This window comes from Podospora anserina, chromosome 5 (genome assembly GCF_000226545.1).
Source record: "Podospora anserina S mat+ genomic DNA chromosome 5, supercontig 1".
In the NCBI taxonomy this organism is placed as follows: domain Eukaryota; kingdom Fungi; phylum Ascomycota; class Sordariomycetes; order Sordariales; family Podosporaceae; genus Podospora; species Podospora anserina.
This window is the reverse complement of record NW_001914837.1, coordinates 875,907-901,851: the sequence shown is the minus strand read 5'-3', so window position 1 is coordinate 901,851 and position 25,945 is coordinate 875,907. Positions and strand designations below refer to the sequence as shown.

At 52.3% G+C, this 25,945-nt stretch overlaps 8 protein-coding genes across 8 annotated transcripts; 3 read left to right on the top strand and 5 right to left on the bottom strand.

Annotated features, from left to right (window-relative positions):
- Positions 1–4,175: 4,175 nt before the first annotated feature.
- Positions 4,176–5,981, top strand: PODANS_5_480 (uncharacterized protein; the record flags this gene model as incomplete). The annotated part of the gene is made up of 3 exons (XM_001904260.1): positions 4,176–4,667; positions 4,735–5,186; positions 5,261–5,981. The coding sequence occupies 3 exons, from the start codon at positions 4,176–4,178 to the stop codon at positions 5,979–5,981; spliced, it is 1,665 nt and encodes a 554-aa protein (XP_001904295.1).
- A 2,376-nt stretch (positions 5,982–8,357) lies between these two features.
- On the bottom strand, positions 8,358–8,849 carry PODANS_5_490 (uncharacterized protein; the record flags this gene model as incomplete). The annotated part of the gene is made up of 1 exon (XM_001904259.1): positions 8,358–8,849. The coding sequence occupies one exon, from the start codon at positions 8,847–8,849 to the stop codon at positions 8,358–8,360; it is 492 nt and encodes a 163-aa protein (XP_001904294.1).
- A 483-nt stretch (positions 8,850–9,332) lies between these two features.
- Positions 9,333–9,743, bottom strand: PODANS_5_495 (uncharacterized protein; the record flags this gene model as incomplete). The annotated part of the gene is made up of 1 exon (XM_001904258.1): positions 9,333–9,743. One exon carries the CDS (start codon positions 9,741–9,743, stop codon positions 9,333–9,335), a length of 411 nt encoding a protein of 136 aa, XP_001904293.1.
- Positions 9,744–12,004: 2,261 nt separating this feature from the next.
- PODANS_5_500 (uncharacterized protein) lies at positions 12,005–13,159 on the top strand (the record flags this gene model as incomplete). Its single annotated transcript, XM_001904257.1, has 1 exon — positions 12,005–13,159. The coding sequence occupies one exon, from the start codon at positions 12,005–12,007 to the stop codon at positions 13,157–13,159; it is 1,155 nt and encodes a 384-aa protein (XP_001904292.1).
- Positions 13,160–13,434: 275 nt separating this feature from the next.
- Positions 13,435–15,058, bottom strand: PODANS_5_505 (uncharacterized protein; the record flags this gene model as incomplete). The annotated part of the gene is made up of 4 exons (XM_001904256.1): positions 13,435–14,117; positions 14,173–14,237; positions 14,461–14,846; positions 14,909–15,058. 4 exons carry the CDS (start codon positions 15,056–15,058, stop codon positions 13,435–13,437), a joined length of 1,284 nt encoding a protein of 427 aa, XP_001904291.1.
- A 1,315-nt stretch (positions 15,059–16,373) lies between these two features.
- On the bottom strand, positions 16,374–18,280 carry PODANS_5_510 (uncharacterized protein; the record flags this gene model as incomplete). Its single annotated transcript, XM_001904255.1, has 2 exons — positions 16,374–16,573; positions 16,636–18,280. The coding sequence occupies 2 exons, from the start codon at positions 18,278–18,280 to the stop codon at positions 16,374–16,376; spliced, it is 1,845 nt and encodes a 614-aa protein (XP_001904290.1).
- A 4,315-nt stretch (positions 18,281–22,595) lies between these two features.
- On the top strand, positions 22,596–24,305 carry PODANS_5_520 (uncharacterized protein; the record flags this gene model as incomplete). Its single annotated transcript, XM_001904254.1, has 1 exon — positions 22,596–24,305. The coding sequence occupies one exon, from the start codon at positions 22,596–22,598 to the stop codon at positions 24,303–24,305; it is 1,710 nt and encodes a 569-aa protein (XP_001904289.1).
- A 529-nt stretch (positions 24,306–24,834) lies between these two features.
- On the bottom strand, positions 24,835–25,254 carry PODANS_5_530 (uncharacterized protein; the record flags this gene model as incomplete). The annotated part of the gene is made up of 1 exon (XM_001904253.1): positions 24,835–25,254. One exon carries the CDS (start codon positions 25,252–25,254, stop codon positions 24,835–24,837), a length of 420 nt encoding a protein of 139 aa, XP_001904288.1.
- Between the last annotated feature and the right edge of the window lie 691 nt (positions 25,255–25,945).

Below are 25,945 nucleotides of genomic sequence, written 5' to 3'. Positions count from 1 at the left end.
TGGCATATCAAGACAGCCATGGAGCGCAATGTCCGCACATGTTACGGCACGGTTCGGGTGGTGGACAGCTGGTTGCAGCATGAGGGCCAACATGGAGGGCAGCCACCGACAGCCATGACTGGCCAGCTTCCTCGCCGACCAGAGAATACCAGCTCCTCAAGTTTCCTTGTTGGAGCCTTGAACTCACCCACAATTTGTCCACTTCTTGTCCTTCTAATTCGCTGCGGTGCAACGAAGCGGCACCTACGCCAATCTGTACCTTTTTGTTCATCCTTTCCCTTTCCACAAGACCTTCAAAAACCGCGGTGTGGCGTGTGTGCGATCGGCAGACAGCCACTAGCTCGCAAGGTCCGCCTGCTAATAATTGCGAGGATTGCCAATCCTTGCCACGGGGGAAGCCGTTTTCTCGATGATCGTTTCAATGCCGTTGGCCGTCGTCCGCAACGGGATTAGGGATCGGTCTGCGTGATTTCTGCAACCAGAAAGGGCGTAATATTTTTTGGGACCTGCGAGAAACTGTGTCAGATCGGGAACAAGAGATGGCGGGTTGTGGGAGAGACACGGGAGAGGTGAAAAGTGCGTAACGTACCGTAATGTTTCTTGCCGTTATTACCTTCTGATGGATGCTATCCAAAAGAAAGCGGCACCTTCAAATGATCACAAGGCTTGATGTCTCGACATCGCAGAATGGCATTTTCTTTCATCGTCCACATCCCTTCGCTTCACGGTGCCCAATGCAGCGACAGCGACGGTCAAGTTTCCCATCCCGGCGCTCGTCGAAAAGCAACCGACTTTCGCTTCCCGCACCACCCCCCAAAAATCTCAAGCTTTTTTCCCCCGCATTCGGTTTCTCCTTGGCATCAACCGTCTGCCGCACCCTCGTTCCCGCCCCCGGCTGCCCCGCCAGCCCTTGCCACTTGGCGCGGTTGATGGGCGAGGAAGCGCCACAGAATCGGTGGCGCTTCCAGGTTGGAGGAGTTGTTGACTGGAATGGTTCAGTGGCTTGACGGTCAACAAAGAACGAGATCTGTCACGAGGTCGAGGACGGTGACATAGGGAATCTGCGTTTGGCGAAAAGTCCGGGGAAACCATCATGCTCCATTATTAGCCAGCACGAGGGGAACGGGGCCCGCACGTGAACATTGTCTCTGAGCCTCTGAGGACCTTTTCAGCTAGCCGGTGGTGCCTTTGTCCCTGTCAGGAGTGATGACGCTGAGAGCTGATGCACACTCGCCTTTTTGGGAATGCTTTAGGTAATAATCCTGGGACAAGTTAACGACATGTCTAGTTCCTGGTTAGGTAGTGTAGGAGCATACCATCAGGGCAAAATCGACAAGCAAGACAGTGTGCTGGTTTTCATTGCAAGAGGAAAGTTGCTCAACCATGAAGTGGACTTGAAACTGTGTAGCACAAGACTTTGTCGCGTCGGACAGGACTCGGAACGTTGCATGGGAAATCAGACACCGCCGGCGCTGCTCAGTGCAACCATCCTCGCACCAGAAAAGCTGTGCCCCCCTTTCTGACCATCTGAGCGGTTGCCGTTCGAGATTCGAGGGGACGGCAAGACTCGGAGTCTGGCGGAATTGTACACCGGTGATACGAAGAAAGAGGCGTGAAGCTTCAGCCTTTGAGTGACACTTGCACAAGCAGCAACATCCACAACTCGGTGGACTGCAAATGCATCATCGGCCTGGACCGAGAAACACCAGGATTGTTTGAGGCATGGAGACCGGGGCTTCCTGGACGCATGAAATTGAGGGGACTCTCCAGCTCAGGGTTGAAGCTGGGGAAATGCAGCGGAGCTCGACGTCGCAAGGTGGAGCTCTCCTCACCATGCGTTCGACAGCTGAACGTATCCTGATCTGCAAAAATAAGCATCTCCATGATCCTGGGACAGCAGCCAAGTCTTTGGAAGACGTTGCATCCACAAGATTTTGGCAGAATAAATTGTCGTGGACGATGTGGTGGTGGTGAGGACGATCGTTGGTGGGCACTTTCTGGGCAAACTTGGGGAAGCACTAGCAAAGAACAAAAAAGAAAAGTTCCTTTTGTGCTTGGCCCGCCATCCCCAAGCTAGAACATGGACTAGCTTGCTGCTTATCTGATCTCCGCTACCTATCCCACCTCTCCAGACTCTCCAGGCTCTCCAGTCCGGACTCTCATCGAGAAACTATTGTCAAGAAGTTTTTCCGACTCCCCCTGTTCCCCAGATAGTGTATCCCACACAATGCCCGCTATTCCCCAGATGATCGGTGAAACCACACAATGCCCGCTATTCCCCAGATGATCGGTGAAAAATGCAAGTATGGCGATGAGCATGATGGAGCTTCCCCGAATTTCTCCAAGTTTTTCCAGGTGAATCTGGGGTTTGAGCTTTTTACCCATGGGGACCCCAAACAACAAAAACTGGGGCACGGGGAAATGACAAGAAAAAGTCCCCAGAAAAGGACCGTTTTTAGCCGGCGACTCCTTGCCTTCTTGGCTAATGCTCCGGGCTAGCCAATATTGAAGACCCATCGCGCCAACGTCCTTCTGGCCAGTTGCCTTTTGACGTGCAGCCCAACGGCTCCAAAGGCACGGGTCAGTTGACTGGTGCTGACTTGACGAGTCCGAAGCGTGATGGCCCTTATGGGCTGTAGTTCAAAAAGTATCGCCGTGCCAATGGCCGAGTGGTGCCGTTTTTGTTTTTTTTTGGTGGCGCGACGATTTCACGATCCAATACGCTCGGCAAGCCTTCCACATTCTGGCGACCACGCGACATGTGCCAGCGAGAAAAAAAAAGAAACAATCCTCTGATCGGTCCTAGCGGTTGAAGTTGGCGCTCGCTTGTGAGGGAGCCGCACAACCCGCTTATCTTCAACGATCGAGACAAGCTCATACAAGACAATACCGGAAACAGGTGATGATGCTGTTCAGGGACTTGGCGCACGTGGCCATCACCAAACCCTGTGGAATGTACTGTAGCCATGTAGTTTAGTGTATCGTTGTAAGTGCTGAGGCCGTCATCGTTGTATGGGGGTCACTATGGAGCCTCACGAGGGCAATGGTGACCCAAACCCGGCGGCAAGGTTCACGGCAAAGTTTCTTTGGAGCCATCATGTGTCTGCCATGGGCCATCCTGAATGTCAGCGGCTTTGGTCGGTGGGGCCGAACCAGCCCGCGTTCGGTCGGGGGTTGGCCTCGGGAACGGAAGAGACTGTCACAAGCGTGGAATGCCACGGTAATATTACCGTACCTTACACAACCCGCATCCGCCATCCGCCTGAATTCCGCCTCTCCCCCCAGGCTCATCTCATCGAGGCCAACGCAAGATCTGGGGTTAGGCGAGCAAGTGTAGATGCAACGCTCCGGACCGACTCGGTCAATTTATGCTGCTCGTTTGCCTGCCTGACCACCCCCGTTCTAGGCTCAAGGTGGTGTGCACCACCACACACACACACGGGGCACCGCGGCCACGGGAGCTGCAACGTCGAGAGGGCCGGCGGCTTCTGGGGTGGCTCGGTGGAAGCTGGAGCAAGCCCGGGGGAGTGGTAAGAGATGGGACGAAGAGGACCGGCTAGCAGTCGACCGGCGTGTCCCCGGGCGTTGCAAGAGTCGCAATGGGCCAGGGGGGTGCCTCAGATGCTCGGCGGTATTCTGCATGGACCCCATAGCTACCGAGCTACATGGTGAGCTTGGCCAACCCTATGCATCATATTCGAAGCCACCTTGTAAGTAGGGTCCCCGCAAACAATGCAGTCGTCCCGGCGGGAACGCGGCGAAATACCCCAAGCATACTTTTGCCAAGTCGGGGGTAATGGACTCTTCCCCAGTACTCCGCGTCTCCTGACTGGCCAGGAGCAGCCAACGCTCCGCAGAGTGACATGCTCCAAAACCTGGAACCCAAAGAGATGTAACCCATGCCAGCCAAAAAATCCAAAGGCCCTTCCATCCCAGTGGCACCCGCTTGTCATTCACTTCAAATATCACAACCCTCTCTCCCGTCTCACCGGTCGAGCTTCTTTTCTTCTCCCCATCCCGCTCTACACCCTTTCCCATCGATCCAACCCCTCGGGTCACGGTTACCACTTACACAACCAAGAGAAGGCATCGCCCCTCCCCCCCCACCCCCACCACCATATCGACAATACAATCTCTTCATCGAGCAAGGCGTATAAGAAACCTTTTTCATCATCATGTCGACTCACGACGAGAAGGAGGCCCCGGCCGCCTCCCACGTCGGCGGCCTGGCTACTACCCAGGACGTCGAGCGTATTGAGGCTCCCGTCACCTGGAAGGCCTACCTCCTCTGCGCCTTCGCTTCCTTTGGTGGTATTTTCTTCGGCTACGACTCCGGTTACATCAACGGTGTCCTCGGCTCCCAGATCTTCATCGACGCCGTCGAATTCGCCGGTGCCAAGGCTGTTTCCGAGTCCCGGACTTCGCTCATCGTCTCTATTCTCTCCTGCGGTACCTTCTTCGGCGCTCTCATTGCTGGTGACGCCGCCGACTGGATTGGTCGCAAGTGGACTGTGATTCTCGGCTGCCTCATCTATATCATCGGTGTTGTCATTCAGATGATCACTGGCCTCGGTGATCCCCTCGCTGCCATCGTTGCCGGTCGCTTGATCGCTGGTATCGGTGTCGGTTTCGAGTCTGCTGTCGTCATTCTGTACATGTCCGAGATTGTAAGTAGGAGATATTCGCCGGAGCCAAGGGATGCCAATGTGTGTGCTAACTGCTTCTGCTTCACAGTGCCCCCGCAAGGTCCGTGGAGCTCTGGTCGCTGGTTACCAATTCTGCATCACCATCGGTATCATGTTGGCTGCTTGCGTTGTGTACGCCACTGAGGGTAGAACCGACACTGGCTCGTATCGCATTCCCATTGCCATCCAGTTCCTCTGGGCCATCATCCTCGCTGGTGGTCTCATGATGCTCCCCGACTCTCCCCGTTACTTTGTCAAGAAGGCCAACCTTCCCGCCGCCACCGATGCTCTCGCTCGCCTCCGTGGCCAGCCCAAGGACTCTGAGTACATCCAGGTCGAGCTTGCCGAGATTGTCGCCAACGAGGAGTACGAGCGTCAGCTCATTCCCAACACCACCTGGTTCGGCTCGTGGGCCAACTGCTTCAAGGGCTCCCTCTTCAAGGCCAACTCCAACCTTCGCAAGACCATCCTCGGTACCTCTCTTCAGATGATGCAGCAGTGGTAGGTTTCTACTGAACAAGACGCGAAAGAGAAAATCAAAAAGATCGGCTGGCTAACATGTCTTTTGCGTTTAGGACTGGTGTCAACTTCATCTTCTACTACTCGACCCCCTTCCTCAAGTCCACCGGTGCCATTTCCAACTCGTTCGTCATCTCCATGATCTTCACCGTCATCAACGTGTGCTCGACCCCCATCTCCTTCTGGACCGTTGAGCGTTTCGGTCGCCGCACCATCCTCCTCTGGGGCGCTCTTGGCATGCTCATCTGTCAGTTCCTCGTCGCCATCATCGGTGTCACGGTCGGCTTCAACCACACCTTCCCCGCCCCCACGGCGGAGGATCCCGAGCGCACCCTCGCCAACAACATCTCTGCCGTTAACGCGCAGATCGCCTTCATTGCGATCTTCATCTTCTTCTTCGCCTCCACCTGGGGTCCCGGCGCCTGGATTCTCATTGGTGAGATCTTCCCTCTGCCGATCCGCTCCCGTGGCGTTGGTCTCTCGACCGCCTCCAACTGGCTCTGGAACACCATCATCGCCGTCATCACCCCCTACATGGTCGGTACCGACAAGGGCAACATGAAGTCGTCCGTCTTCTTCGTCTGGGGCGCCCTCTGTACCTTTGCCTTGATCTACACCTTCCTCTTCGTCCCCGAGACCAAGGGTCTCTCCCTCGAGCAGGTCGACAAGATGATGGAGGAGACCACCCCCCGCACCTCGGCCAAGTGGAAGCCCCACACCACCTTTGCCGGGTCTCAGCCCACCAACAGCGCCTACCTCAAGCAGGAGTCTGTTTAAATCGGCTTCTTTTTGCTCGATTCGGCTTTTCCAACCATCTATGAAGAATAGACGAGTGCTTTTGGTGTGTCGTCAAGAGGAAGAGGAATAGTTGTGGTGGCTTTGGCTTTTTCGGAGGATGCAGGAGAAGTCGTTCTGGTCTGATATCATATACCCCATATCGCGAGCGCGTTCGTTGCAGCGACAAACGAGTTTTTTTTTTCCCTCTAGTTTCGACACTTTTGGAGAAACAACAAATAAAGAAGAGTTCTTTCACAAAAAAAAAGAAAACCCATCACAGAGATGACTTGACGAGGACGAGGGCGACATGACAAGGAGGCATTTGTTCTTGATGATTGGATGGTTTGAAACTGGCTTTTCTTGGTGAACTTTCCCCGGGTGACTGACGGGAAGGTGTGACCTTGATGAGTGGTATATCTCGTGTGTTTTTATTGTTGATGGAAAGCGCAGCCATGGGCAAAAGGTTACTTAAACCCTCTACGTGTAAATGGGTGGTGGCTTTTTGTTCTCATGTTTTGCGAATTACCTCATCCCCTATGTGTATAATAACTTCTAATTTCTCTTGTTCCGATGGGGGACACCATATCTACATTCTTCAAAAAGACAATGTTGTCGTCTCCGGGATTTTGCATGTGATTTCTGTGTGATCTTTGTTTTCATTGAAGAGCCCCAAACTACACGGAAGCAACCGCTGCGGAAACTTCCTTGTCCCATCACGACGGGAACTGCAACAGTGAGAAATCTTCAATGAATTGTCTTACATGTGCTGCAGGAACGAGCCAAGGATACAGAAAAGATTTTCAGGGGACGTTTCGATGATCGACATCCCCACAGTCTTCAGCGGCAGTTACTGCTTACCTCATCAACTTCACTCACTCACCACCTACTCTCACTCACCCCACTCTCCTCTCAAACCACATGAGTCGATCTCAAAATTCTCATCACCGCAGGTGACACAGTCTCAACGACAACGCGGCGTCCCAACGAAACAGGCACAATGCTGTGGTACGAGGAAGCGGGTAATTTGAAATGAAGAATAGCGGAACAGTGACACGGTCGCCTGCAGTGACGATACGGGGGTTTTTGTACCATGGTGCTCCGTATCACGGTTGTATAGTATAAGGCGAGAGCTTTAAAACCGCCTTGATGACGGGGAGGTACCAGATAGATTGAAAAGTTTAAATCCCCGAGTCTTGTGATGCGTGTAGCCGTTTTTCTCTCGGCCGGACATGAGTTGGGGTTTGGGCATGACGTGATGAAAATTACTGAGTACCTACCTGGGTAGTCGGTCTCTAAAAACATTTTTGTCTCGTCCGAGCACGGTTAGCCCAACATCAGGCTCGCTTCACCCTCGGCTCACCTTGAGCTCACCACCGCTCACCCTACGCTCGTCATTCTCCAAAATCGCCAACTTTACGCGACGCTCTTATAGTCCATGGAGTCTCCCTCTCCTACAGGGACGAATCTTCCGCCAAAACGGGGACCAAGAAATGGGCTCGCCAGCGTATTTGCTCTCCGTTTTAGGGGACTCTGGGACGTGGTAGCTATTTTGATATGATAAATCCGTCACTCCCTACCTGCCTTCTGCGCGACTTTTCTTCTTCCAGTTCTGGCTACATAAAGAGGCTATTCCATCCGTCTTACCACCTACCACACGACTTCTCTCCCATCCACCTATGTCTATATCACTGCCGCAAAACTTTTCTTTACACACTTCATCGTTATCGGCCTTACATTTTCGCTACACTAGCTCTCTGCTATACCTTTTATAATGCCGAAAAAGAAGAGCCCTCAAAAGTTCTTTCGCCGGGAAAAAGATAGGGGCTTAGAAAATTACACGGAGGAAATAAATGGTTCCGTAGTTTATGAAAAGATTACGGATGAAATTATAAAAAGTTATTAGCGTATAGTTAATTTGTAGAACCAGTAAGGTCCTTAATCTCCTATTAATTATCTGCTTTTAATATCCGTTTTAAATATACGGAAGACTATCTCTGTACGAGCCTTTACGACTTTAAAACTTCAAAGGATTTTATAAATGATATTATATTTAGTATTAATAGTATAAGATATAATTCAAATTTAACGGACGGAATAGTTATAGCGTATGAGAAATAATTACAGCGGGCTGGCATTGTAAAAATAATATTATTCGAGAAATATTATACTTTCGGTTATAAATATATATATATATATTATTTCTTTAGTTAACTAGCTTAAGCTAATTAGTTTAATAGTAAAAAATCAATCACATAGTTGAAAACCCCATTATTTGGTCCATTGCAGAGTGCACCGTGTTTCTAACAATATCTCTAAAAACCTCCGGACCTCCACTTTAATTCTTCGCCGTATACCTCCCTTCCATACAACCTTATATTACAAACCTTCCTTACTTGAAAATTCTTTCCCATAATACCCCCTAATATTATAGGTAACCACCAAATAAATCCCAATCTTCCCCTCTTCCTGAACCTTATCTTCCTCCTTCACGTCTCCTTTTCCGGAGTAGCTCAGAATCTCCTGCCGAAGCTCTTCAAACCCCTTGGGAATTTCCTCGGGCAGGTCTTCGTCCATTTTAACCTCGCGATGCACCCGTACCGCAGCCCATGCGTAAGCAACATACGCTGTCTTAGCGCGGCCTATGCCTTCGATGGAGGGGATCAATACGCGGAATTTATTTTTATCGGCGTTGGGATCGAAGTGGGAAATCTTAGAGAAGAGCAGCTTTGAGATAGGATCCTTGTCTTCTAGGTGGTGCTCGTAGAAGGGCGGGGTTCCATATGTTTCGTCGACATTGTTGGCGGAGAGGAAGGCGTCGAGGGTTGCGACGGAGAGTTTGAAGCCGCGGATGATGGTCGTTGAGCCCATTTTTGTTGATGGTGAAGTTAATGGAATAGATATGACGATGGGCGATGGCTGCTGCAATGGAACTTCGAAGAAGGTTTGGGAATGGGGGTTACATAATATAACTGGCAGTGAGCGTCTACCCCTCCTAAAGAACTGTTCGGTGTAAAGGTGGGGTGGCCCGGAATCCTTTAGAACGGCGCAGTTTGCGTCGTGCTCCAAAACTTAGCCTCTTACGGAGGTATATTATTATGTACTCTGCCGTACCTGGATTAACTCTATAGCGTCTCATCACCACAATTACGTTATCCCGGGCTGCTATTCCCTTTAACGCATCGCCTGGAAAGATAAAACACAATTCAGACAATAAGTTTGTGAGTAAATGTAGTAATCTGGGTTCCAGCCCCGTTACCATCTCTATCATCTAATTGTATTGCATAGTTTCTGAACGCCCCAAGTCACCAGACCGCCCGATCATTGCCCCTCCCATCCTCTTGGTCCCGATATCTACTTTTTTCCGACGACCGGGGCCGCAGCCCTGACTTTGGCAATAACGACCTTGAACGGCTTGATTTTGCCGGCTTTGATGGCAGCATCGTTCGCCGCTTGTGCCCCAATAATCTTGGCGTACATGGCAGGATTCTTCGCCTTGAGGGCTGCCCAGGGATCACCCTGAGAGCTGCCAATGTTGGTTTTGGCCATTGCGGCGGTCACTGCCTGCACTATATGGTGAGGAAGAAGCCAAGTTAGCAACAAGAGCATTATCCTTGGAAACTTTCTGGATTGCGTACCGTTTGCTGTGCTAGCAGCTGGAGGGGCTCTGGCAGCAGGAGCCCTGGCAGCAGGAGCAGGAGCTTTGGCAGCAGGAGCTTTGGCAGGGGGGGCCTTCGCAGCAGCTTTCTTCAAGAGAGAGGCCATGGTTGGTTTTGATGTTGTTGATAAAAAGTGCAAAGAGACAAGATGTACAAGTCGATGGTTAGAATGTAAGACGCTTGGAAAGTGGTTGGGCACTGTAGGTTGACGGGAAGTCGTCGAGTAATAAGTGGAGATATTATTAGGTAGACACTATATCTTCCAATAAAGTAAACAATCATCAAGGGACCAAGACCCAAGTTCGCATTCATAGCTGACAAGCGACAAAAATAACACTACTGAAAAGCATCGTACGCTAACACCTTTAAACTTACGATCCGGCACTATACAACTTTAAGTCTTCCAAACACTATATAACCCCTAAAAGGCTGACTCGTAGTTAACGTTTATTAAGACTTACATTACTAACTATTAAAATAGCGCCCAAATTTAATATTAATTACTGTAGACTAGCTTACTAAAAGTATAATAGCTATAATATACTACGTAGCTCTTTTCCGCGCAGAGAACACTTTACTCTACAAGGCCAACGAGGCACTAAATAAACGCCGAAGAGCTAAAAAAACACGTGTACGGCTCGGAGGATCACTTAGTATACAAAATGCAAATGATATACTTGGCTAGAAGGCCGTAGGTGGGGAAGCAGCGTAAGAAACGCAGCAGGATAGCGGTAATGCAGGAAGGGCTCGTACGAAAGTTCAGTGCTATAGTGTGTGCGGTAAGTCTGGCTATGATACACGTACATGCTAGGAAGCTGCAGAATCAGCTAATTCATCTGTTTCTAATTTAATTCTTGTAGTTTCCGAATGTTATAGTGTAGTTGAGGATAGCTGTGGTAGAGTAACGGAGAGTACAGAGCTAGCTTATATGCGTGGCTCGCTTATAATATACGTTATGCAATTTATAAGTGTCTTCTTCTATTAGAAAAATAGACAAAATCGTCTATGTGCAAAGTTACAATTCTAATATAAATAGTCGTTCTAGTGGGTTTAATAACGGGCTACTGGCACGCGCAAGGAGAAAACGAAAGTTATGATCAGTTTTGGTTGCGGCAAGTATAGCCGAACGGTCCTTGGACACACTTCAGCTCAGGGTAATGCTCACTGGCGCTCATCTTTTGCTCACCTTTTGCTCACCTTTTGCTCACCTTGTGAGACCGATACAGACTGAGCCAAAAAATTTGTCGGGTGTGACTATATAGGTAGCTACATATTCGGAGTGTTGAAGCTCCCGCGGGATCTAAGAATGAACCTACTCAGAGTAGAGGTAGAGATGTGGAATTAGACATTCAAGACAGCGTGGAGTCCAATTTCACATGATGCCATCCGGTGCAAGGTTGATGCCAAGACGTGAAAACGGGGGGGGTCCTGGAGATCCACTTTGAATGCGATCTCGGATGCCGGCCAACAACGACCTGCCATTGACGACTGTTTGGAAACTTCACGGCAATTGGCAGAGTCTCGAGGGGTTCGTTTTCAGGTCAAAATCAAGGTGAGTGTGGTGTTTGCAATTGGCCAATCGTTGACGTTGTTCGTAGGATGCAACACCCCAAAGCTACCATCCGCGCGGCTGCACAAATCTCCCCTCTCCCAAGTTCCCATCGTCGCTGTTTCGATCGCCATCTCGCAGATCTCCGAACAAGTGTTCCTCGCCCCCAGCTGAACTCCATATGCCGAAGCGCCCAGCCTTCATCCCACGGACCGGCGCATGTCGCTTCTCTCCTAGGGCGTCTCGGCAAACCGGACCACGCTCCCCGCACTGCCGGACTGGTCTCCTCGCCACCTGCAGCAAAATCAGCCTCAACAGCACCACACACCATGAGGGGAATCTATTCTCCGCTATACAACTCCCGTCTGATGGAGGCAAACAACACAGCGCAAGGTACGAGCGAATAGTCCCACTACCCCGCACCATAAGAAGGCAGACCAGGCCCGTTTGGGGCATGGCTGACGATAATGGGTGAGCTGCCATTCGATCGCTAATTCGGATACAGCGGGTAGAGGACGTAGATGCCGGTACAGGAAGGTTGTTGGAGTGGGAAAGGTGATGGAGTCAACAGACTATGGATATCTAGAGATCCACAATTCGGTTTTGCCAAGTCCTTTTCTCCATACAATGGCATTCTACTCCTCACCTACGGGACGGTTGTATATAACCCCCCTCTTCCTCATCTTCTGACGTGTGTGCGTAGTGTGTGTCAAGTTCATCCCGTTCAGCATTCTCTCGTTGTCCCCATCCGTAAAAGACGCCTATTTTTTTCCCAACCCCTCGGACCCGGTATCACCACCACAAAACAAAAAGTCAAAATGCCCCTCCCCGCCGGCGTCTACCGCGCCGACCACGTCGGCTCCTTCCTCCGCCCCAAACCCATCCTCGACGCCCGCGAAAAGCTCGACACCCAGTCCATCACGCTCGACTCCCTCCGCGCCATCGAAGACGAGCACATCTCGACCGTGGTCAAGTCCCAGGTCCAATCCGGCCTCCAGTCCATCACCGACGGCGAGTTCCGCCGCGCCTGGTTCCACATCGACTTTCTCCAGCACCTCGCCGGCGTCGAGCGCCACGGCTCCCTCTCCTCCACCAACGTCACCTCCCACGGCGTGACACCCCCCAAGATTGTCGTCTCGGGCAAGCTAGGCCACCCAAACGCCATCCAGGTAGAGGACTACAAGTTTGTCGAAAAGGAAGTCGCCAAGGTATCCGACGGCAAGACAAAGATCACAACCAAAGTCTGCATCCCCTCCCCCACCATGGTCCATTTCCGTGGTGGTCGCGAGGCGATCTCTACAGAGGCCTACCCCAACCTCGACCCGGAATTCTTTGATGACTTGGTACAAGTCTACCAGGCTGAAATTGCCGACCTTTACGCTGCTGGATGTCGGTTTGTCCAGCTGGACGATACCAACCTCGCGTACCTCTGCGACGAGGGGATGCGCGCCGAGGCGGCCAAGCGCCACGGTGTGGACGACCCCCAGGCCCTCACGAAGCAGTACGCAAAGTTGATCAACCGGGCGATTGCGGGCAGGCCAAAGGATATGGTTATCGGCATCCACCTCTGCAGGGGTAACTTTCGGTCTCAGTGGTTCGCCGAGGGCGGTTACGAACCCGTCGCGGAGACGCTGTTCAAGGAGCTGGATGTGGATGTTTACTTTTTGGAGTATGACGACCAGAGGTCGGGCGATTTCCAGCCGTTGAGGTTCTTGCCCGAAGGAAAGATTGTCGTTTTGGGGGTGATGAGCAGCAAGAAGGCCGCGTTGGATGACAAGGAGGATATCAAGAGGAGGCTGAAGGAGGCGGCGGGGTATTGTCCGCAGGGGCTGGACCAGCTTTGCTTGAGTCATCAGTGTGGGTTTAGCTCGACGGTGGAGGGGAATGATCTTACCGAAGAGGAGCAGTGGGCCAAGGTGAGGCTGGAGGTCGAGATTGCGAAGGAGGTTTGGGGGGAGGATTTGTCTGTTTAGATTGTTGTCTGATAGGCAGCGAGTGTGAGTGTACTGGCGTTCAACAGTGATACCCCGGGTGAGATGTAGGTTCAACAGCCGGAATTTGGACAGTGGAAAATGTATGAGAATAAAAAAGAGACAAAAATATCTCCATGTCTTCAATTGGCCGAGTTGGCTCTCACCTGTGACCTCTTGATGCTCATATAGCAGGTCTATGCCAGGTAGTACACATGCATAAACTCGCGATAGCAAATCTTCCCATCCATCTAGCAAGCAAAATGCCGTCCCAAATGCTACTCGTTCTTCTTCCCACCCTTCCGCTCGTTCTCCCTAATCACATCCCCCATCTCCAAATCGCTTTCTCTGCGCCCACTGGGCCAAGTATTCCACGAACGCTCTCTAGGCTCTCTGGCCTCTCTGTAACTCTCTCTGATGCTGGCCGTCGGCTCCGAGGTCAACGTAGAGTCCTCTCCTTCGCTGCTAACAACAACTCTCACCGTCCTGAGAATCCCTCCTTCCTTGGGCTGCTGTTCATTCGAACTAGCTGATCTAATGTTGTTATGTCCTCCGGTGATGGTGGTAACAGTCGTCATATTTCTTCCTTCGCTGGAACTCGCGCCAGCAACGCCTACTCGGGCAACGGGCATAGACCGAATCGGTGGCATAGGTGGTGGGTCTTCCGCGGAGGGGGGTAAACCTCTCAAAATTGCGGACAAAGAGATCATGGACTCGGAATCAGCAAGGGGGTGATGATGTTGATGTGCTTGAGCTGGGGGCCGGGGGAGGAAGCTTCTTCGGCTGGCTCGTGAAGGATTCGTGATTGGGTTGGTCATATCGAGTAGCTCGCTTGCGCGGCACGAGCGGCGCATGGCGGTAACTTGGTTATGAAGAAAGAAGCGGAGGGCAGGAATGGAGGCCGCAGTGATGATTACGGTCGGTTCAACGAAGTGGTATGTAATGAGGTCTATCGAGGTGTCTGGACAGGAGGGTGGTCAGTGGAGGTTTAGGGCGGTCTAAATAAAAGAACTTACAAGAGAGATCGAGGTCGAGGACAGAGACGCAATTGATGTACGAGAGTTTCATAATCCCGAGGATGCTTGTTCTATAGTAGGAGTAGTGGTGGTGAGTTACGGTGCGAGAATGGGATGGGGAGAGGAGAAGAAAAGACCCACACGCAACCCATGCTCAGCGCGACGGCGAGACCGTACTTCTCCGCCTTTTTCATCCGAAGCTTCCAGACCATGATCCAGGGTAAAAGGGACAAAATAAAGTCGGAGATAACGCCCCATACTAGTCCCAGCCCCAGCATTGTTAGTTACCAGGCTTTGTCGCCGTCAGACAGAGTAAACTTACCAGCATAGAAGATTCCAAAGTTCCAGGCTGTAGTCTTGTTGACACACTCTTGCTGCATGTTGTTGTCGTTGATCTTGACCGACATCACCACCGCGACGATGAGGGTTGTCAAGATGGTGATGGCGGTGGTGGTCTTGAGCAGAGCCCTCTGCCAAAACACCGGGGTGATCCTCCACAGCAGCAGGGCGGCGGAAGTTTTGGCCGCAGCCCCTGAGCAAGAGCTCAGGGCCTGGGCCACCGAGATCAGGGCGGCGGCGCCCTTGGGAAACTTGTCCTCCACCTGTTGGTGGAGGGTGTAGCCAAAGTTGGCTACCGACGCTAGCAGCAGCGCCAGGCTTCCGAGCGTGAGGAGCTGTTGTTGACCGTTAGCACGCGGCGAGTGTGTGAGGGTTCGCAAACGAGGGAAACGCGTACCCAGGCGACCACCATGAGGTTGTCGTCCAGCATCACCTCCTTTCCGTACTTGGCTTTTGAAAAAAGCCGGAGGAACACAGCGCAAAATGCAATCACCGTCATTGTGGTGACGGTGGAGATGAACTCCACCGTCCGGTCCGAGGTCTCCATCGTTTTGGCGATGGTGGTGGTGGTGATCTGGTTTTGTGAAGGCTTGAAGAAAAGGTCAAAGTTTGAAAATTGAACGCGTCGAAAGTCTTTTAATAGGCGTCAAAAGTGTGCCCTAGGCCTCGACAGATGGTGGCTAGACGTGGAAGGAGCGTTCGAGGGTCTATGCAGGCAGCTTGAAGGCCTATTCGAAAGCTTATTAGGCCTATTTGGATAGTGAACAGGCCTATCTGGATAGTCAAGAGGCATCAAACTATCCAATGAAGGCCGATTGAACCTTTGGAGAGGCATTTGAAGTTATTAATTAGGCCTTCATTAGATAACCTGAGGCCTTCATCACATAATCGGAGACCTTCATTTGACATCTTCAGGCGTCTTCCCAACACTAGGAGGTCTTACAATTGTACCAGCAGGCGTCCGCCTTGCAGCTCGTGCCTAATCGCAGCGCGGAGGGGTTGGTGGGTTGCCGACGGGAAGGCATGTGGAAAACGCCCCCCAGATCGCCTTTCTCAGGCCAAGGACAACGGCACGTACGGGGTTGACGGTTCCAAAGTAGCAGGTTCAATGCAGGTGAAGCAAACTCCTTGTTCGACGGACCCGTCTGAGGACTTCCATGGGGCATTTCGATGTTCAGATGAGAGTGAGATGGGTGTTACATATATACGATGGGCCAATCAACCTCTTTCCATCATTGTTTGCCTTGGTTGATCAAAGCATCTTACCACGTGGAGCCAGCTGTGTAGCGCATCCAGAGGTCCAGTTGCTCCGCGCTCGCTGATGGCTGTCCCGAGTCAGATCGGATTGTTAGCAGCAAAAAATGGGAATGGAGGCAGGATGGATAGTGTTGACAAGAATCTCAATATCTTGATCAAGTAGGTAGAGTAGAGATCCAAAGCTGGATGGATTATCTTTCGAGTCGAACGACCGTCAGTTGCTGCTACGGAAAAATAAATCGCAAATCGAGCATTTTGACTGTGTGCTTCGATCTGTCAGAGATCTGAGGTGTAGGTCTTTTGACTCTGACAGCCTTGCAAACACATCATTGTCATTATTTAAGGGGGTCATACAGGTGACAAAGTCATCGAATAAACATGTTGATTGACCCACAGCAAGATGGAATTGAAGAGTTATCGTAGAAATTATGCCACGTGCTGGGAATACAAACTCTAGTTGCTAGAAACCAGATAAAGCTCGAGATGTGGCGTTACAAACAACGCTTAGACTTTTGAGGCGCTGTTGGTATGTCTCACATCCAGCAACAACCCAAGGTCTACAAGCTTAAGCTCCTCCACATGGTTCAAGCCTTCCACGTATAGGCTTACAGGTCTCTAAGATTGTCAGGGACAGTCTTCCGGTAGTCCAGCTCGATCGGGTGACTTGGCCAGATTGCCATGCCCTCCTTGCGCCAGGTATCAGGCTCGATGTGAACGTTGAGACGGTCGGGATGCTCGGTGGCGTTGAATACCATATTAGTCGGCTTCTTGACGTCGTACTTGGGCCAGACAGGAAAGCCGGGGACTAGTAGTACAAGAAAGGTTAGTGCGTTGTCACTACAACCGCATCGTCGCGCAAGAACATACCAGAGACCGCGTTGGGGTTGCCAGTGTAGATGTAGGCAATGAGCTTGGCAGCAATGCCCTGTGACAGCTGAAGATGCGCCTCAGAGCCCTTCGGAATTGGCGGGTTGTTGCCGTAGAGGTCGTGTTCCCTTGGGAAACGGAAAAAGTAAGAGTAGTCTGTGGAGTGACCAGCAAACCCAGGCTTAAAGTTTGTAAAGTTGGTGATCGGAAAGGAGGTCGGCCACGTATCGAACCGGTACGAATATGCCGTCATGCCTAGCTCAGCAAACTTCTGCGCGACAGCCCGGCGACCAGCGATCACGAAAAAGTCACCAAACATCGAAGCAAATCTCCGGAACTGCTTCCCACAGCGTAAGCCCCCAGCAATCCTGAATTCCTCGCACAGACGATCTGTCTCCGACATTGGCAAAGCGTAGGGCGGGCCCTGGGCTTCCGCAGGGTACGCTCGCATGATGAGGTCGAGTGTCTCATTCCGTGCGTCAAGGAGTAACAATCTAAGCATCGCGTGGACATCTTCGTCCGTGTCCAGGTCTTGAGGTAATGATTTGGAGGGGCCCAGGCCTTCATCACTACCGGTTCCGATCAAGACAGACACATCGCGACGGAACTTTCCCGAGAGAAGCTGGAGCGTCGGAGGCATGGACACAAAGTCTCCGTCTACCATCGGCTTCCAGACTTCCAAGTCGGCCACTGTCATACTTGCTTCCCACAGCTGGTCCCCAGACAGTCTCCGCAGACAGGCCAGAGTGTCTTGGGCGCCAGTACAGTTTGTCGCCCGAACAATCCCCTTGTAGCCGGCAAGAGCGTCATAGCGTGTTGGGTGGTGAGAGTTTCCGACGCCCACTGACGAGCTGACCATGATGGCTCCCCGAAAAAGCCTCTTCTCGCCACGTTGGTCTCCGTAGGCCAAGATCTGATGAGTGATGGAGTGACTTCCAGCAGATTGACCCCAGAGTGTGACCTTGTCCGGATCGCCGCCAAAAGCGGCAATGTTTTCATGGACCCATTGCAGAGCTATCCGTTGATCCTTGAAGCCCAAGTTGGTGACGCCTTCCTTAGCTACCTCAGCACCGCCGGGGAACCCAAGAAAGCCGACACGATAGTTCAGTGTGACGGCAATGATGGGCATCTGCTGGGCCACGCTCGCTTGGACGATGTAGGACATGTTCGAGTTGATATCGGCGCCGAAACCGTCAACAAACCCGCCGCCGTAGAGCCAGACAACGACAGGGAGCTTTTTCTTCTTGCCAATGCCAGATGGTCGAATGACGTTGAGATTCAGGCATTCGTCCGACTTCTCGGTCACATTTGCCCTTTCCATGTCTGCCGGCGGCGCATAGCAATAGCAAATGGCACCATTGTACTCGGCGGAGCGGGAACCTCTCCAGGACTCGTCCCAAGGGGTGGGATTTCCAAGGACGGGAGCTCTGGCGAAGGGGATTCCGAGAAACAGATCCTGAGAAAACTCGGGGAGGTAACGGCCGATGTAGGTACCGTTGAGCGTGGTTGCTGAGGGGGCTTTGTGGCTCCCAGCAAACGCAACAGGAAGAAGAGTGAGATAATGGAGCAGCATGTTTGCAATGGCCGATGCTGGCTCTCTGATTGATGAGAGAGCTGTTTGTTCAAGAGCCCTGGAATACATCATCATTTATAGCTGAGAATTATGGCGGGGATCATGTTGTGATACTGTTGGCTTTGTAAGTTTTTCTTGGTTGCGGGGCAAGGTGGAATCTTCATCCTTCCCAGTCGTAGTGAGAGCATCGACATGTTCCTTCGAAAGGCCTGAAGGGCAAGGCAGAATCCTCGCGCGGGAATAGGAACGGTTAAACTTGATGGAGGAGCCAGCATGCCATGGAACCGGTGCTCGCTACGGCGGGAATGACACGGCCGGTAGGACCCCCGCACCCATAGCTCATACTACCAAGGGGAAAGCCGCATGGGAAGCCTCGTTGTTCCCGGGGCCAACAACGTTCAAGGTCCTTGAATAGATTTATCTTTGGTGTTACGGGAATCACAACCATTGGCTGTTCAGTGCCAATAGCGTGCCGTGAGAACCGCCAGAAAAGGCGACTGACCACTAGAGTGCCGTGGAACTAGTTCTTCCGCTCCGAAAAGAGCTGACGCCAGGGACTTGTGTAAGTCGGGCATGATGTGGATGTTTGCTGATAAGGTATCGTCAGCATAGCAATCGTTCGCCATAGCTACAGGTCCGTGGTGGAGGGTGGTGGGGTGCTAGAATTGGAGAAAATGTGGGGAGAAGTCCAATGCCAGGGGCGGGGCACCGTCAGACTTGAGCGGAATTGGGGACAGCTCTTGGCATATCCTCGAACACACCCTTGGACCTGCCGCCGTTGTGGCGAGTTGCCTCTGACATACTCAGAAGACTCTTGGATTATTTGAGAGCCCTTTATGGCACCATGGCTATTTCTCCACGTTTGGGTGGACCTACAGGCACAGGCTGGCGGCAGCGATGATGGGTTGACCAGATCGTCAGATCCTATCAAGTGAGGCCTGTCAAGCGAAGTATACCAACGAACCCCGATACCCGCCCTACCTACCTTGGAACACCATCATTCGAGATCCCAGGCCGTCCGGGTGTGTTGAGTTTTTCAGATGATGACGGCTGTGATCTGTTCTTGTGTCAGCGAGGCTGGGCAAGCAATGGCGTTGAACCTCCGACAACCAGTCGATAATCCACCTCCAAAACCAGAGCTTAGAATCCCGATTCTATATTTATTCATTACTGGGCTCTCCCGACGAGTTCATGCATCCATTTAGAACCGCTGCATGATCAGGACATAGAATGGTACGCTAGGTCTCGGAAATCAGGACGTCGGTGAAGGGGATCTGGTCTGCATCATCGTTGGATACTTAGTACCCGTTATATTACGTCGCAATCCCAAAGAGTCGCATAAAGACTTGGAGAACGAAGAGTTGGAAGATGATGTTGAAGCCTGAGAGACTTTTCTTCCTGGGTGGAGGAGTCATGTTTCCGAAAGCTGCGTTTAAAAGAAAGGAAAGCAAAAGAAAGAAGAGGATGACGACGTGGTTGATGAGAAGTGGCATTCCTACAGACTACAAGGGGAAGCGTATATTCAAGGCATGATGAATGGTGAGGCGATTTGAGAGCATATCATCAACCGGCCAAGAAAGAGATGTATGGAGATTCGATGAAGGTCCGGAGGCCTGACAGGCGAGTGTCAGAGCAATCACGACCGACCGTTGGTGCGATGCCAGGACTTACGTATGCGCTCCTTCTCAGACATGTTTTGGGATAGGGCAGCTTCCTAGCCCGACAATCACCCTCCTGCGGAGACACTGTCCACGACCATTCTCTCATGGATCATCGCAACTCAATCTTATACTCACCATCGACATTCCATGTCCGAAAGTATTTTCTCGAGCCTCATCAGGTCCGAAAAGTCCGCAGCTAAACGCCACCCGCCAGCATGGACACTACGTATCTCCACAGGCTTCGCCTAGGCCTTGTCCTGGCCTCGGTCACGCTTCCATACTTTTGCTCCTCCCTGGATAGAGCATTCATCGGCACGGTGCTGCCGGACATTATCGACTACTTCAAGTCTCTTTCGGACATTGGGATGTACGGGGCCGCATAGGAAGCTTCTTTGAAAGGCTAACCGAACTTCGTTGCATATTACAATGCTGTGGTGCATGGACTTGCCGCTTTTCTGGGTCCGATGCTCGCAGGAGCGCTGGCAACCAAGAACAATCGGCGGTGGTGATTTGCTGTCAATGACTTGATTGGTGTATTGGGAATTATTGGGGTGCTTGCGTTCTTCCACACTGGGGATACAAAACCAGGATCCCCGGGACGGCTGGAACAACTTTCAATGGTGGATATATCAGACATATTCCACCGCTCCCTGGCGATATGATGTTTTTCGACCTGGCTCTGTATCTCGGGGATCGGCACGGCCTGGTTTTATTCTCGTGGCATTTTCAACATGATGAGTACATGTTTCGCGGCTATGAGATGCGCCATGCTGTTGTTTGTTGTTGAAGACTTGGCGGTCTTCAGGTTGAGAGCAAAGAATCGCACTCCCTCCGGCAGTCTCCATGTGTTCTTCATGTCTGGGAGTGTTGCAGTTTTGCAGTATTATGTAAGTTCCCATGCTCTTCCACTCTAATACTTCAATAGAGGTCACTAACAGCCTGACCTCGTAGCTTTTCTTTCTGGCTTCAAGTCATACAGAATCAAACAGCGCTGGAACCAGGAATGTCGATTCTTCCATTCACACTGGCAACTGCTTTCTCCTTTACATGCTTTACTCGTGCGGTTGGTCAACAAGAAGGCACTCCGTTATCCATTCGCGTCATGCATGTCGTGGTTACAGGGTTGTTTGGAATTACGTTCACAACCATGTTTGCGCCCTTGACCGCAGAAACACAGCGGATTGCACCCTAGATTGTCCTTAGTTTAGGCGCTGGGATGGGCTCATCTTTGGATCCCAATATCATTTCACGGGCAAGCCTTGGTTCAGCAGATTCGACGGAGGCAACAGTGGCGATTATGTTTTCTTCATGGCCTCGGCGCAGCTATAGCACTACCGGTTGCCCATCACCTTTTGATGGCGCACATTTCAAAGCTGTGGAAGGTGGAACACCCGGAAATTCTGGCGGAATATTTGGAGCTAGATTGCACGGCATTGGGCGAGCGACTTCCTCTGATTCTCTGGAAAAATGGGGCTAAGGGTGTTGTACGGACAGTCAATGACGGCGGTGAGATGCTCAGCGAGGTTGTGCGGGGATACAACGAAGGTATCATGAAGACGTTTCTAGTGGCTGTGTGCTTTGCAGGAGCGGCCCTCCTCTGTTCACTGAGTGTGGGTTATAGCGATGTCAAGGGAAAACGACGGCAGGTGAAGGATGGCAAGAGACAGACGTGTAAGAGCGAAGAGGGCTGTGGGTTGAGACTTGACAAGGTGTGAGATAGCAGGCAAACCCATAGGATGAGAAAAACAGTGGTGTTGTTGATGGTATTTATTGGGCATGGTGATTCAGGTTTCTGGGACCGACGAACCGGGAAGTGGGGCCTGCCCCCGGAGCAGGGCATCCGGAGAGGCGGATCATCATCGGACTGTGGGTTGATGACTGGGTCAACGAAGAGAAGACGCCTGGGCAGAGGCAAACCGTCGACGCGAGAAAATCGGCATGTTAGTACGAGAAAACACGCATTTGTCCATGGAAGTAGGTGCACAGCATGACAGTTCGAGGCTCGAATGATTTTAAATGTGGCGGGTGCTGTCAGCTGTGGGGCCCGAAGAGACACCTGCCAAGATGTGAGTTCGTCAGCATCACGAGATCTTGGCGTTATCAATACACCCACGCTATTCCCGTCGCACACAATCTCGAATCTCGATGGATCTGCATGTTTACTCAGGCCTCGCAGGCGCGCTTACCGCCGGGTGTCCCCGCGGTTACATTTGAACCAGCGCATCGAGACCGTGGTCTGATCAAGCCAGAACGTCCACGTTTGATTAGCCCCTGGGTCGGGCCGACCGTCCAACGTCCTGCCTAAACGACATCGGACGCATGGAAGCTGATGATGATCATGATGGACAGGCGCTTACACGATAGCAGTTCTTCGTATCGACGCCTTTCACGCCACAGATGCCAGAGCCGCAACGTCGCCGTTGCAGACTGGACGTGGGGTGGTCGAGATAAGCTTTTTCGGTGGCTCTGGCCACTGTCAAATACCACCGGGGATCCACATCAACGGAAGCAGTGGGCACAGTGCCGTCGCCGGCTTCGCCAACATCACTTGAATGCGGCAACACGAAGCAGTCGAGACCATCTGATCAAAAAGAGATAAAGAAAGGTCAGCAACCCATCGCCTTCAACACGGTCGCTATCATGCCTTCGCAAGCTTCTTTAGCATCGTTTCCAAGAGACATTCTCTTCTTGGTTTTACAACAACATTACACACTTCACACATAACCATGTCGTCACTACCAACAAAGTACACTGTTGGAGATTACCTTGCCGAACGTCTCGCCCAGATTGGCATTCGCCATCACTTTGTCGTGCCGGGTGACTACAACCTCGTCCTCCTCGACAAACTACAAGCCAACCCCAATCTCACAGAGGTGGGCTGTGCCAACGAGCTCAACTGCTCGCTGGCCGCTGAAGGGTATGCCCGTGCCAACGGCGTCTCGGCATGCGTCGTCACCTTCAGCGTCGGCGCCCTTTCCGCCTTCAATGGCACCGGCAGTGCCTACGCCGAGAACCTGCCACTGATTCTCATCAGCGGTTCACCAAACACCAATGACGCCAGCCAATTCCACCTCCTCCACCACACCCTTGGTACGACTGACTACAGCTACCAGCTTGAGATGGCAAAGAAAATCACCTGCTGCGCAGTTGCCGTCGCCCGAGCACACGAAGCCCCTAGGCTGATCGATCGTGCCATCCGCCATGCCCTCCTAGCCCGCAAGCCATGCTACATTGAGATCCCAACGAACCTTTCTGGAGCCGAGTGTGTTCGTCCTGGACCCATCAGCGCCGTCACCGATCCCGTCACAAGCGACAAGACCGCCCTCGAGGCAGCTGCCAATTGCGCTTCCGAGTACCTCTCCGGCAAGCTCAAGCCTGTCATCCTCGTGGGTCCAAAGCTCCGTCGTGCAGGTGATGGCGCTGAACAGGCTCTTATCAAGCTCGCTGAAGCCATGGGCTGTGCCGTTGCTGTCCAACCCGCAGCCAAGGGCATGTTCCCAGAGGACCACAAACAGTTCGTGGGTATCTTCTGGGGCACCGTCAGCACCGACGCGGCAGACTCCATTGTCCACTGGGCCGATGCCCTTCTATGTGTCGGCACCGTCTTCACCGATTACAGCACAGTAGGGTGGACAGCCATGCCCGACATTCCCCTCATGGCCGCCGAGATGGACCATGTCACTTTCCCCGGCGCCCACTTCAGCCGCGTCCGCCTTGGGGAATTCCTTTCCCACTTGGCTACGACAGTCAAGTTCAACAACTCCACCATGATCGAGTACAACCGTCTCAAGCCTGACCCAGTGCTTGTCCGCACGGCCACCCCAAGCGACGAGCTCACCCGCAAGGAGATCTCGAGACAAATCCAGGCCCTTCTCGACTCCAAGACCACCCTGTTTGTCGAGACAGGCGACAGCTGGTTCAACGGCGTTCAGCTCAAGCTTCCACCAGGTGCCCTATTCGAGATCGAGATGGCGTGGGGTCACATCGGCTGGTCTATCCCCGCTGCTTTTGGGTATGCCCTCCGTCACCCGGACAGGAAGATCATCGTCATGGTGGGTGATGGATCGTTCCAGGTCACTGCTCAAGAGGTGTCACAGATGGTGAGGTTCAACCTCCCCATCACCATCGTCTTGATCAACAACCGGGGGTACACGATCGAGGTGGAGATTCACGATGGCAGCTACAACAAGATCAAGAATTGGAACTATGCGCTGCTGGTGCAGGCTTTCAATGGGGAGGATGGCAATGCAAAGGGGCTGACGGCCAAGACGGCGGGAGAGTTGCAGGATGCGATCAAGGCTGCGGAGGAGAACACAAAAGGCCCGACGTTGATTGAGTGCTCGATTGATCAGGATGATTGCAGTCGGGAGTTGATTACCTGGGGGCACTTCGTGGCTGCGGCTAATGCGAGACCTCCCAGATTGCCTGGCGTCTAGGGTTGGGGAGGTTGGGTGGCTGTGGGGGGTGATGGTACGAATAATGGGGCTGTTTCTTTGGGTTGTTGAGATTTCTTTTTGGTGTTTGGGTATCGGTTTGGGTGTTGGTTTCGGATGATACATTGGACTTGACATAACAGACATCCCGGTTGACATACATCTAGATGTAGATGATAGATGGCCGATCAGCATAGATTTGGATAATATTACTTCGTTTCATTACCTACCTTTTGCCCTCTTCCCCGGAAATGCAAGGCTCCTATCCAACTGCACCATGGTAACTTGCCACCTGTTACTCAACCACCACCCTCACCCCCTTACTCCCCAACCGTGGACTCGACACCCCAAAGTCACACTCAAACTTGACGTCCGACTCGTCAGTCTCGTACAACCTCATCTGGGGAACCCCAGGACGGAAGAGCACCGCTAGCATGATATACATATCGGCATATGCCAAACTGTCACACCACCTGCCTGTCAGCAACTCACACCACTCCTCTATTCTCTATCTGGTAGGTAGGCAAAAGACTCACTTCTTACCCAAACACACCCTACTCCCCTTGCTAAAAGGGTTCAAATTCCTGTCCATCCTTTTGTCGTACTCCCCCAACCACCTCTCTGGTTCAAACCCCCATGGATTGGGATAAACCTCTTGGTCGTAGTGCATGGGGTACATGGGCACAGAGATTGACGTCCCTTTTGGTATCACCCACGACTTGTACTCTATCTCGTCGTTAGGGAAGTATTTGGCCACGTGTCGGGTTGCGCCTATGCCTAACCTCAAGGCTTCCTTGATACAGGCGCTCAGGTAAGGGAGTTTTTCCAGGTCGGACCAGCGGGGGGTTGTGGTTGGGTAGCTGCGCATGAGAGAGGTGAGTTCGCTTTGGAGATGGTGGAGTTTGGAGGGGGAGGAGAGGAGGTAATAAGAGGTTATGGTCAGCATTCTCATTGTGGTTATGCCGCCTGCGGCGAGGACGACCGAGGCTTCGGTTGCGAGGCGGGAGCGGGTTTTTTGGGAGGGGGGGAGGTCGGAGGAGAGAATTGTTTGGATTAGTTTGCTGGAGGTGGGGGGTTTGGAGTCGGGGGAGGAGAGGGCAGTGTCGACGATGGATTCGGTGTACTAAGAAAGGGGAGTGTCAGTGGTTGGAATGATGGATGGGGACAGGAGGGGAAGGGGGGAAGGGTACGCTTTTTAGCAGGGCGTAGGCTGCCCCCTCGGGATGGATCTTAGCTACGACGGCGGTTGGGAGGAGGTTGAGCATCCTTGGGAGAATGGGGAAGTTGAACAGCAGCGGTGTCTGCGTTCCGAGGCCCTCGAGGAGCTTATGCCAGCTTGGGGAAAAGTCCTCGTCTTCTAGCAGACCAATGCTCTTGCCGAAGCAAGCCTCGGACACAGCGTCGTCAACAAAGGCGGAAAACGCCCGGTTGAGGCTAATCACATTCCTGGTCCCCTTTGACTTGTTGAACAGCTCCTCCACCCGCTTCGCGAACGTCCAGATGTTTTCCTGGGCCAGGTCAATCGCACGTCGAGAAAACAAGGGCTCAAGGGGCTTCCGCTGCATCTTGTGCAAGTTGTGGTCTTCGGTGAACCCGTGTGACTCTCCGAATCCGAGAGCAGCTCGTTGCCGAACGTCGACTTT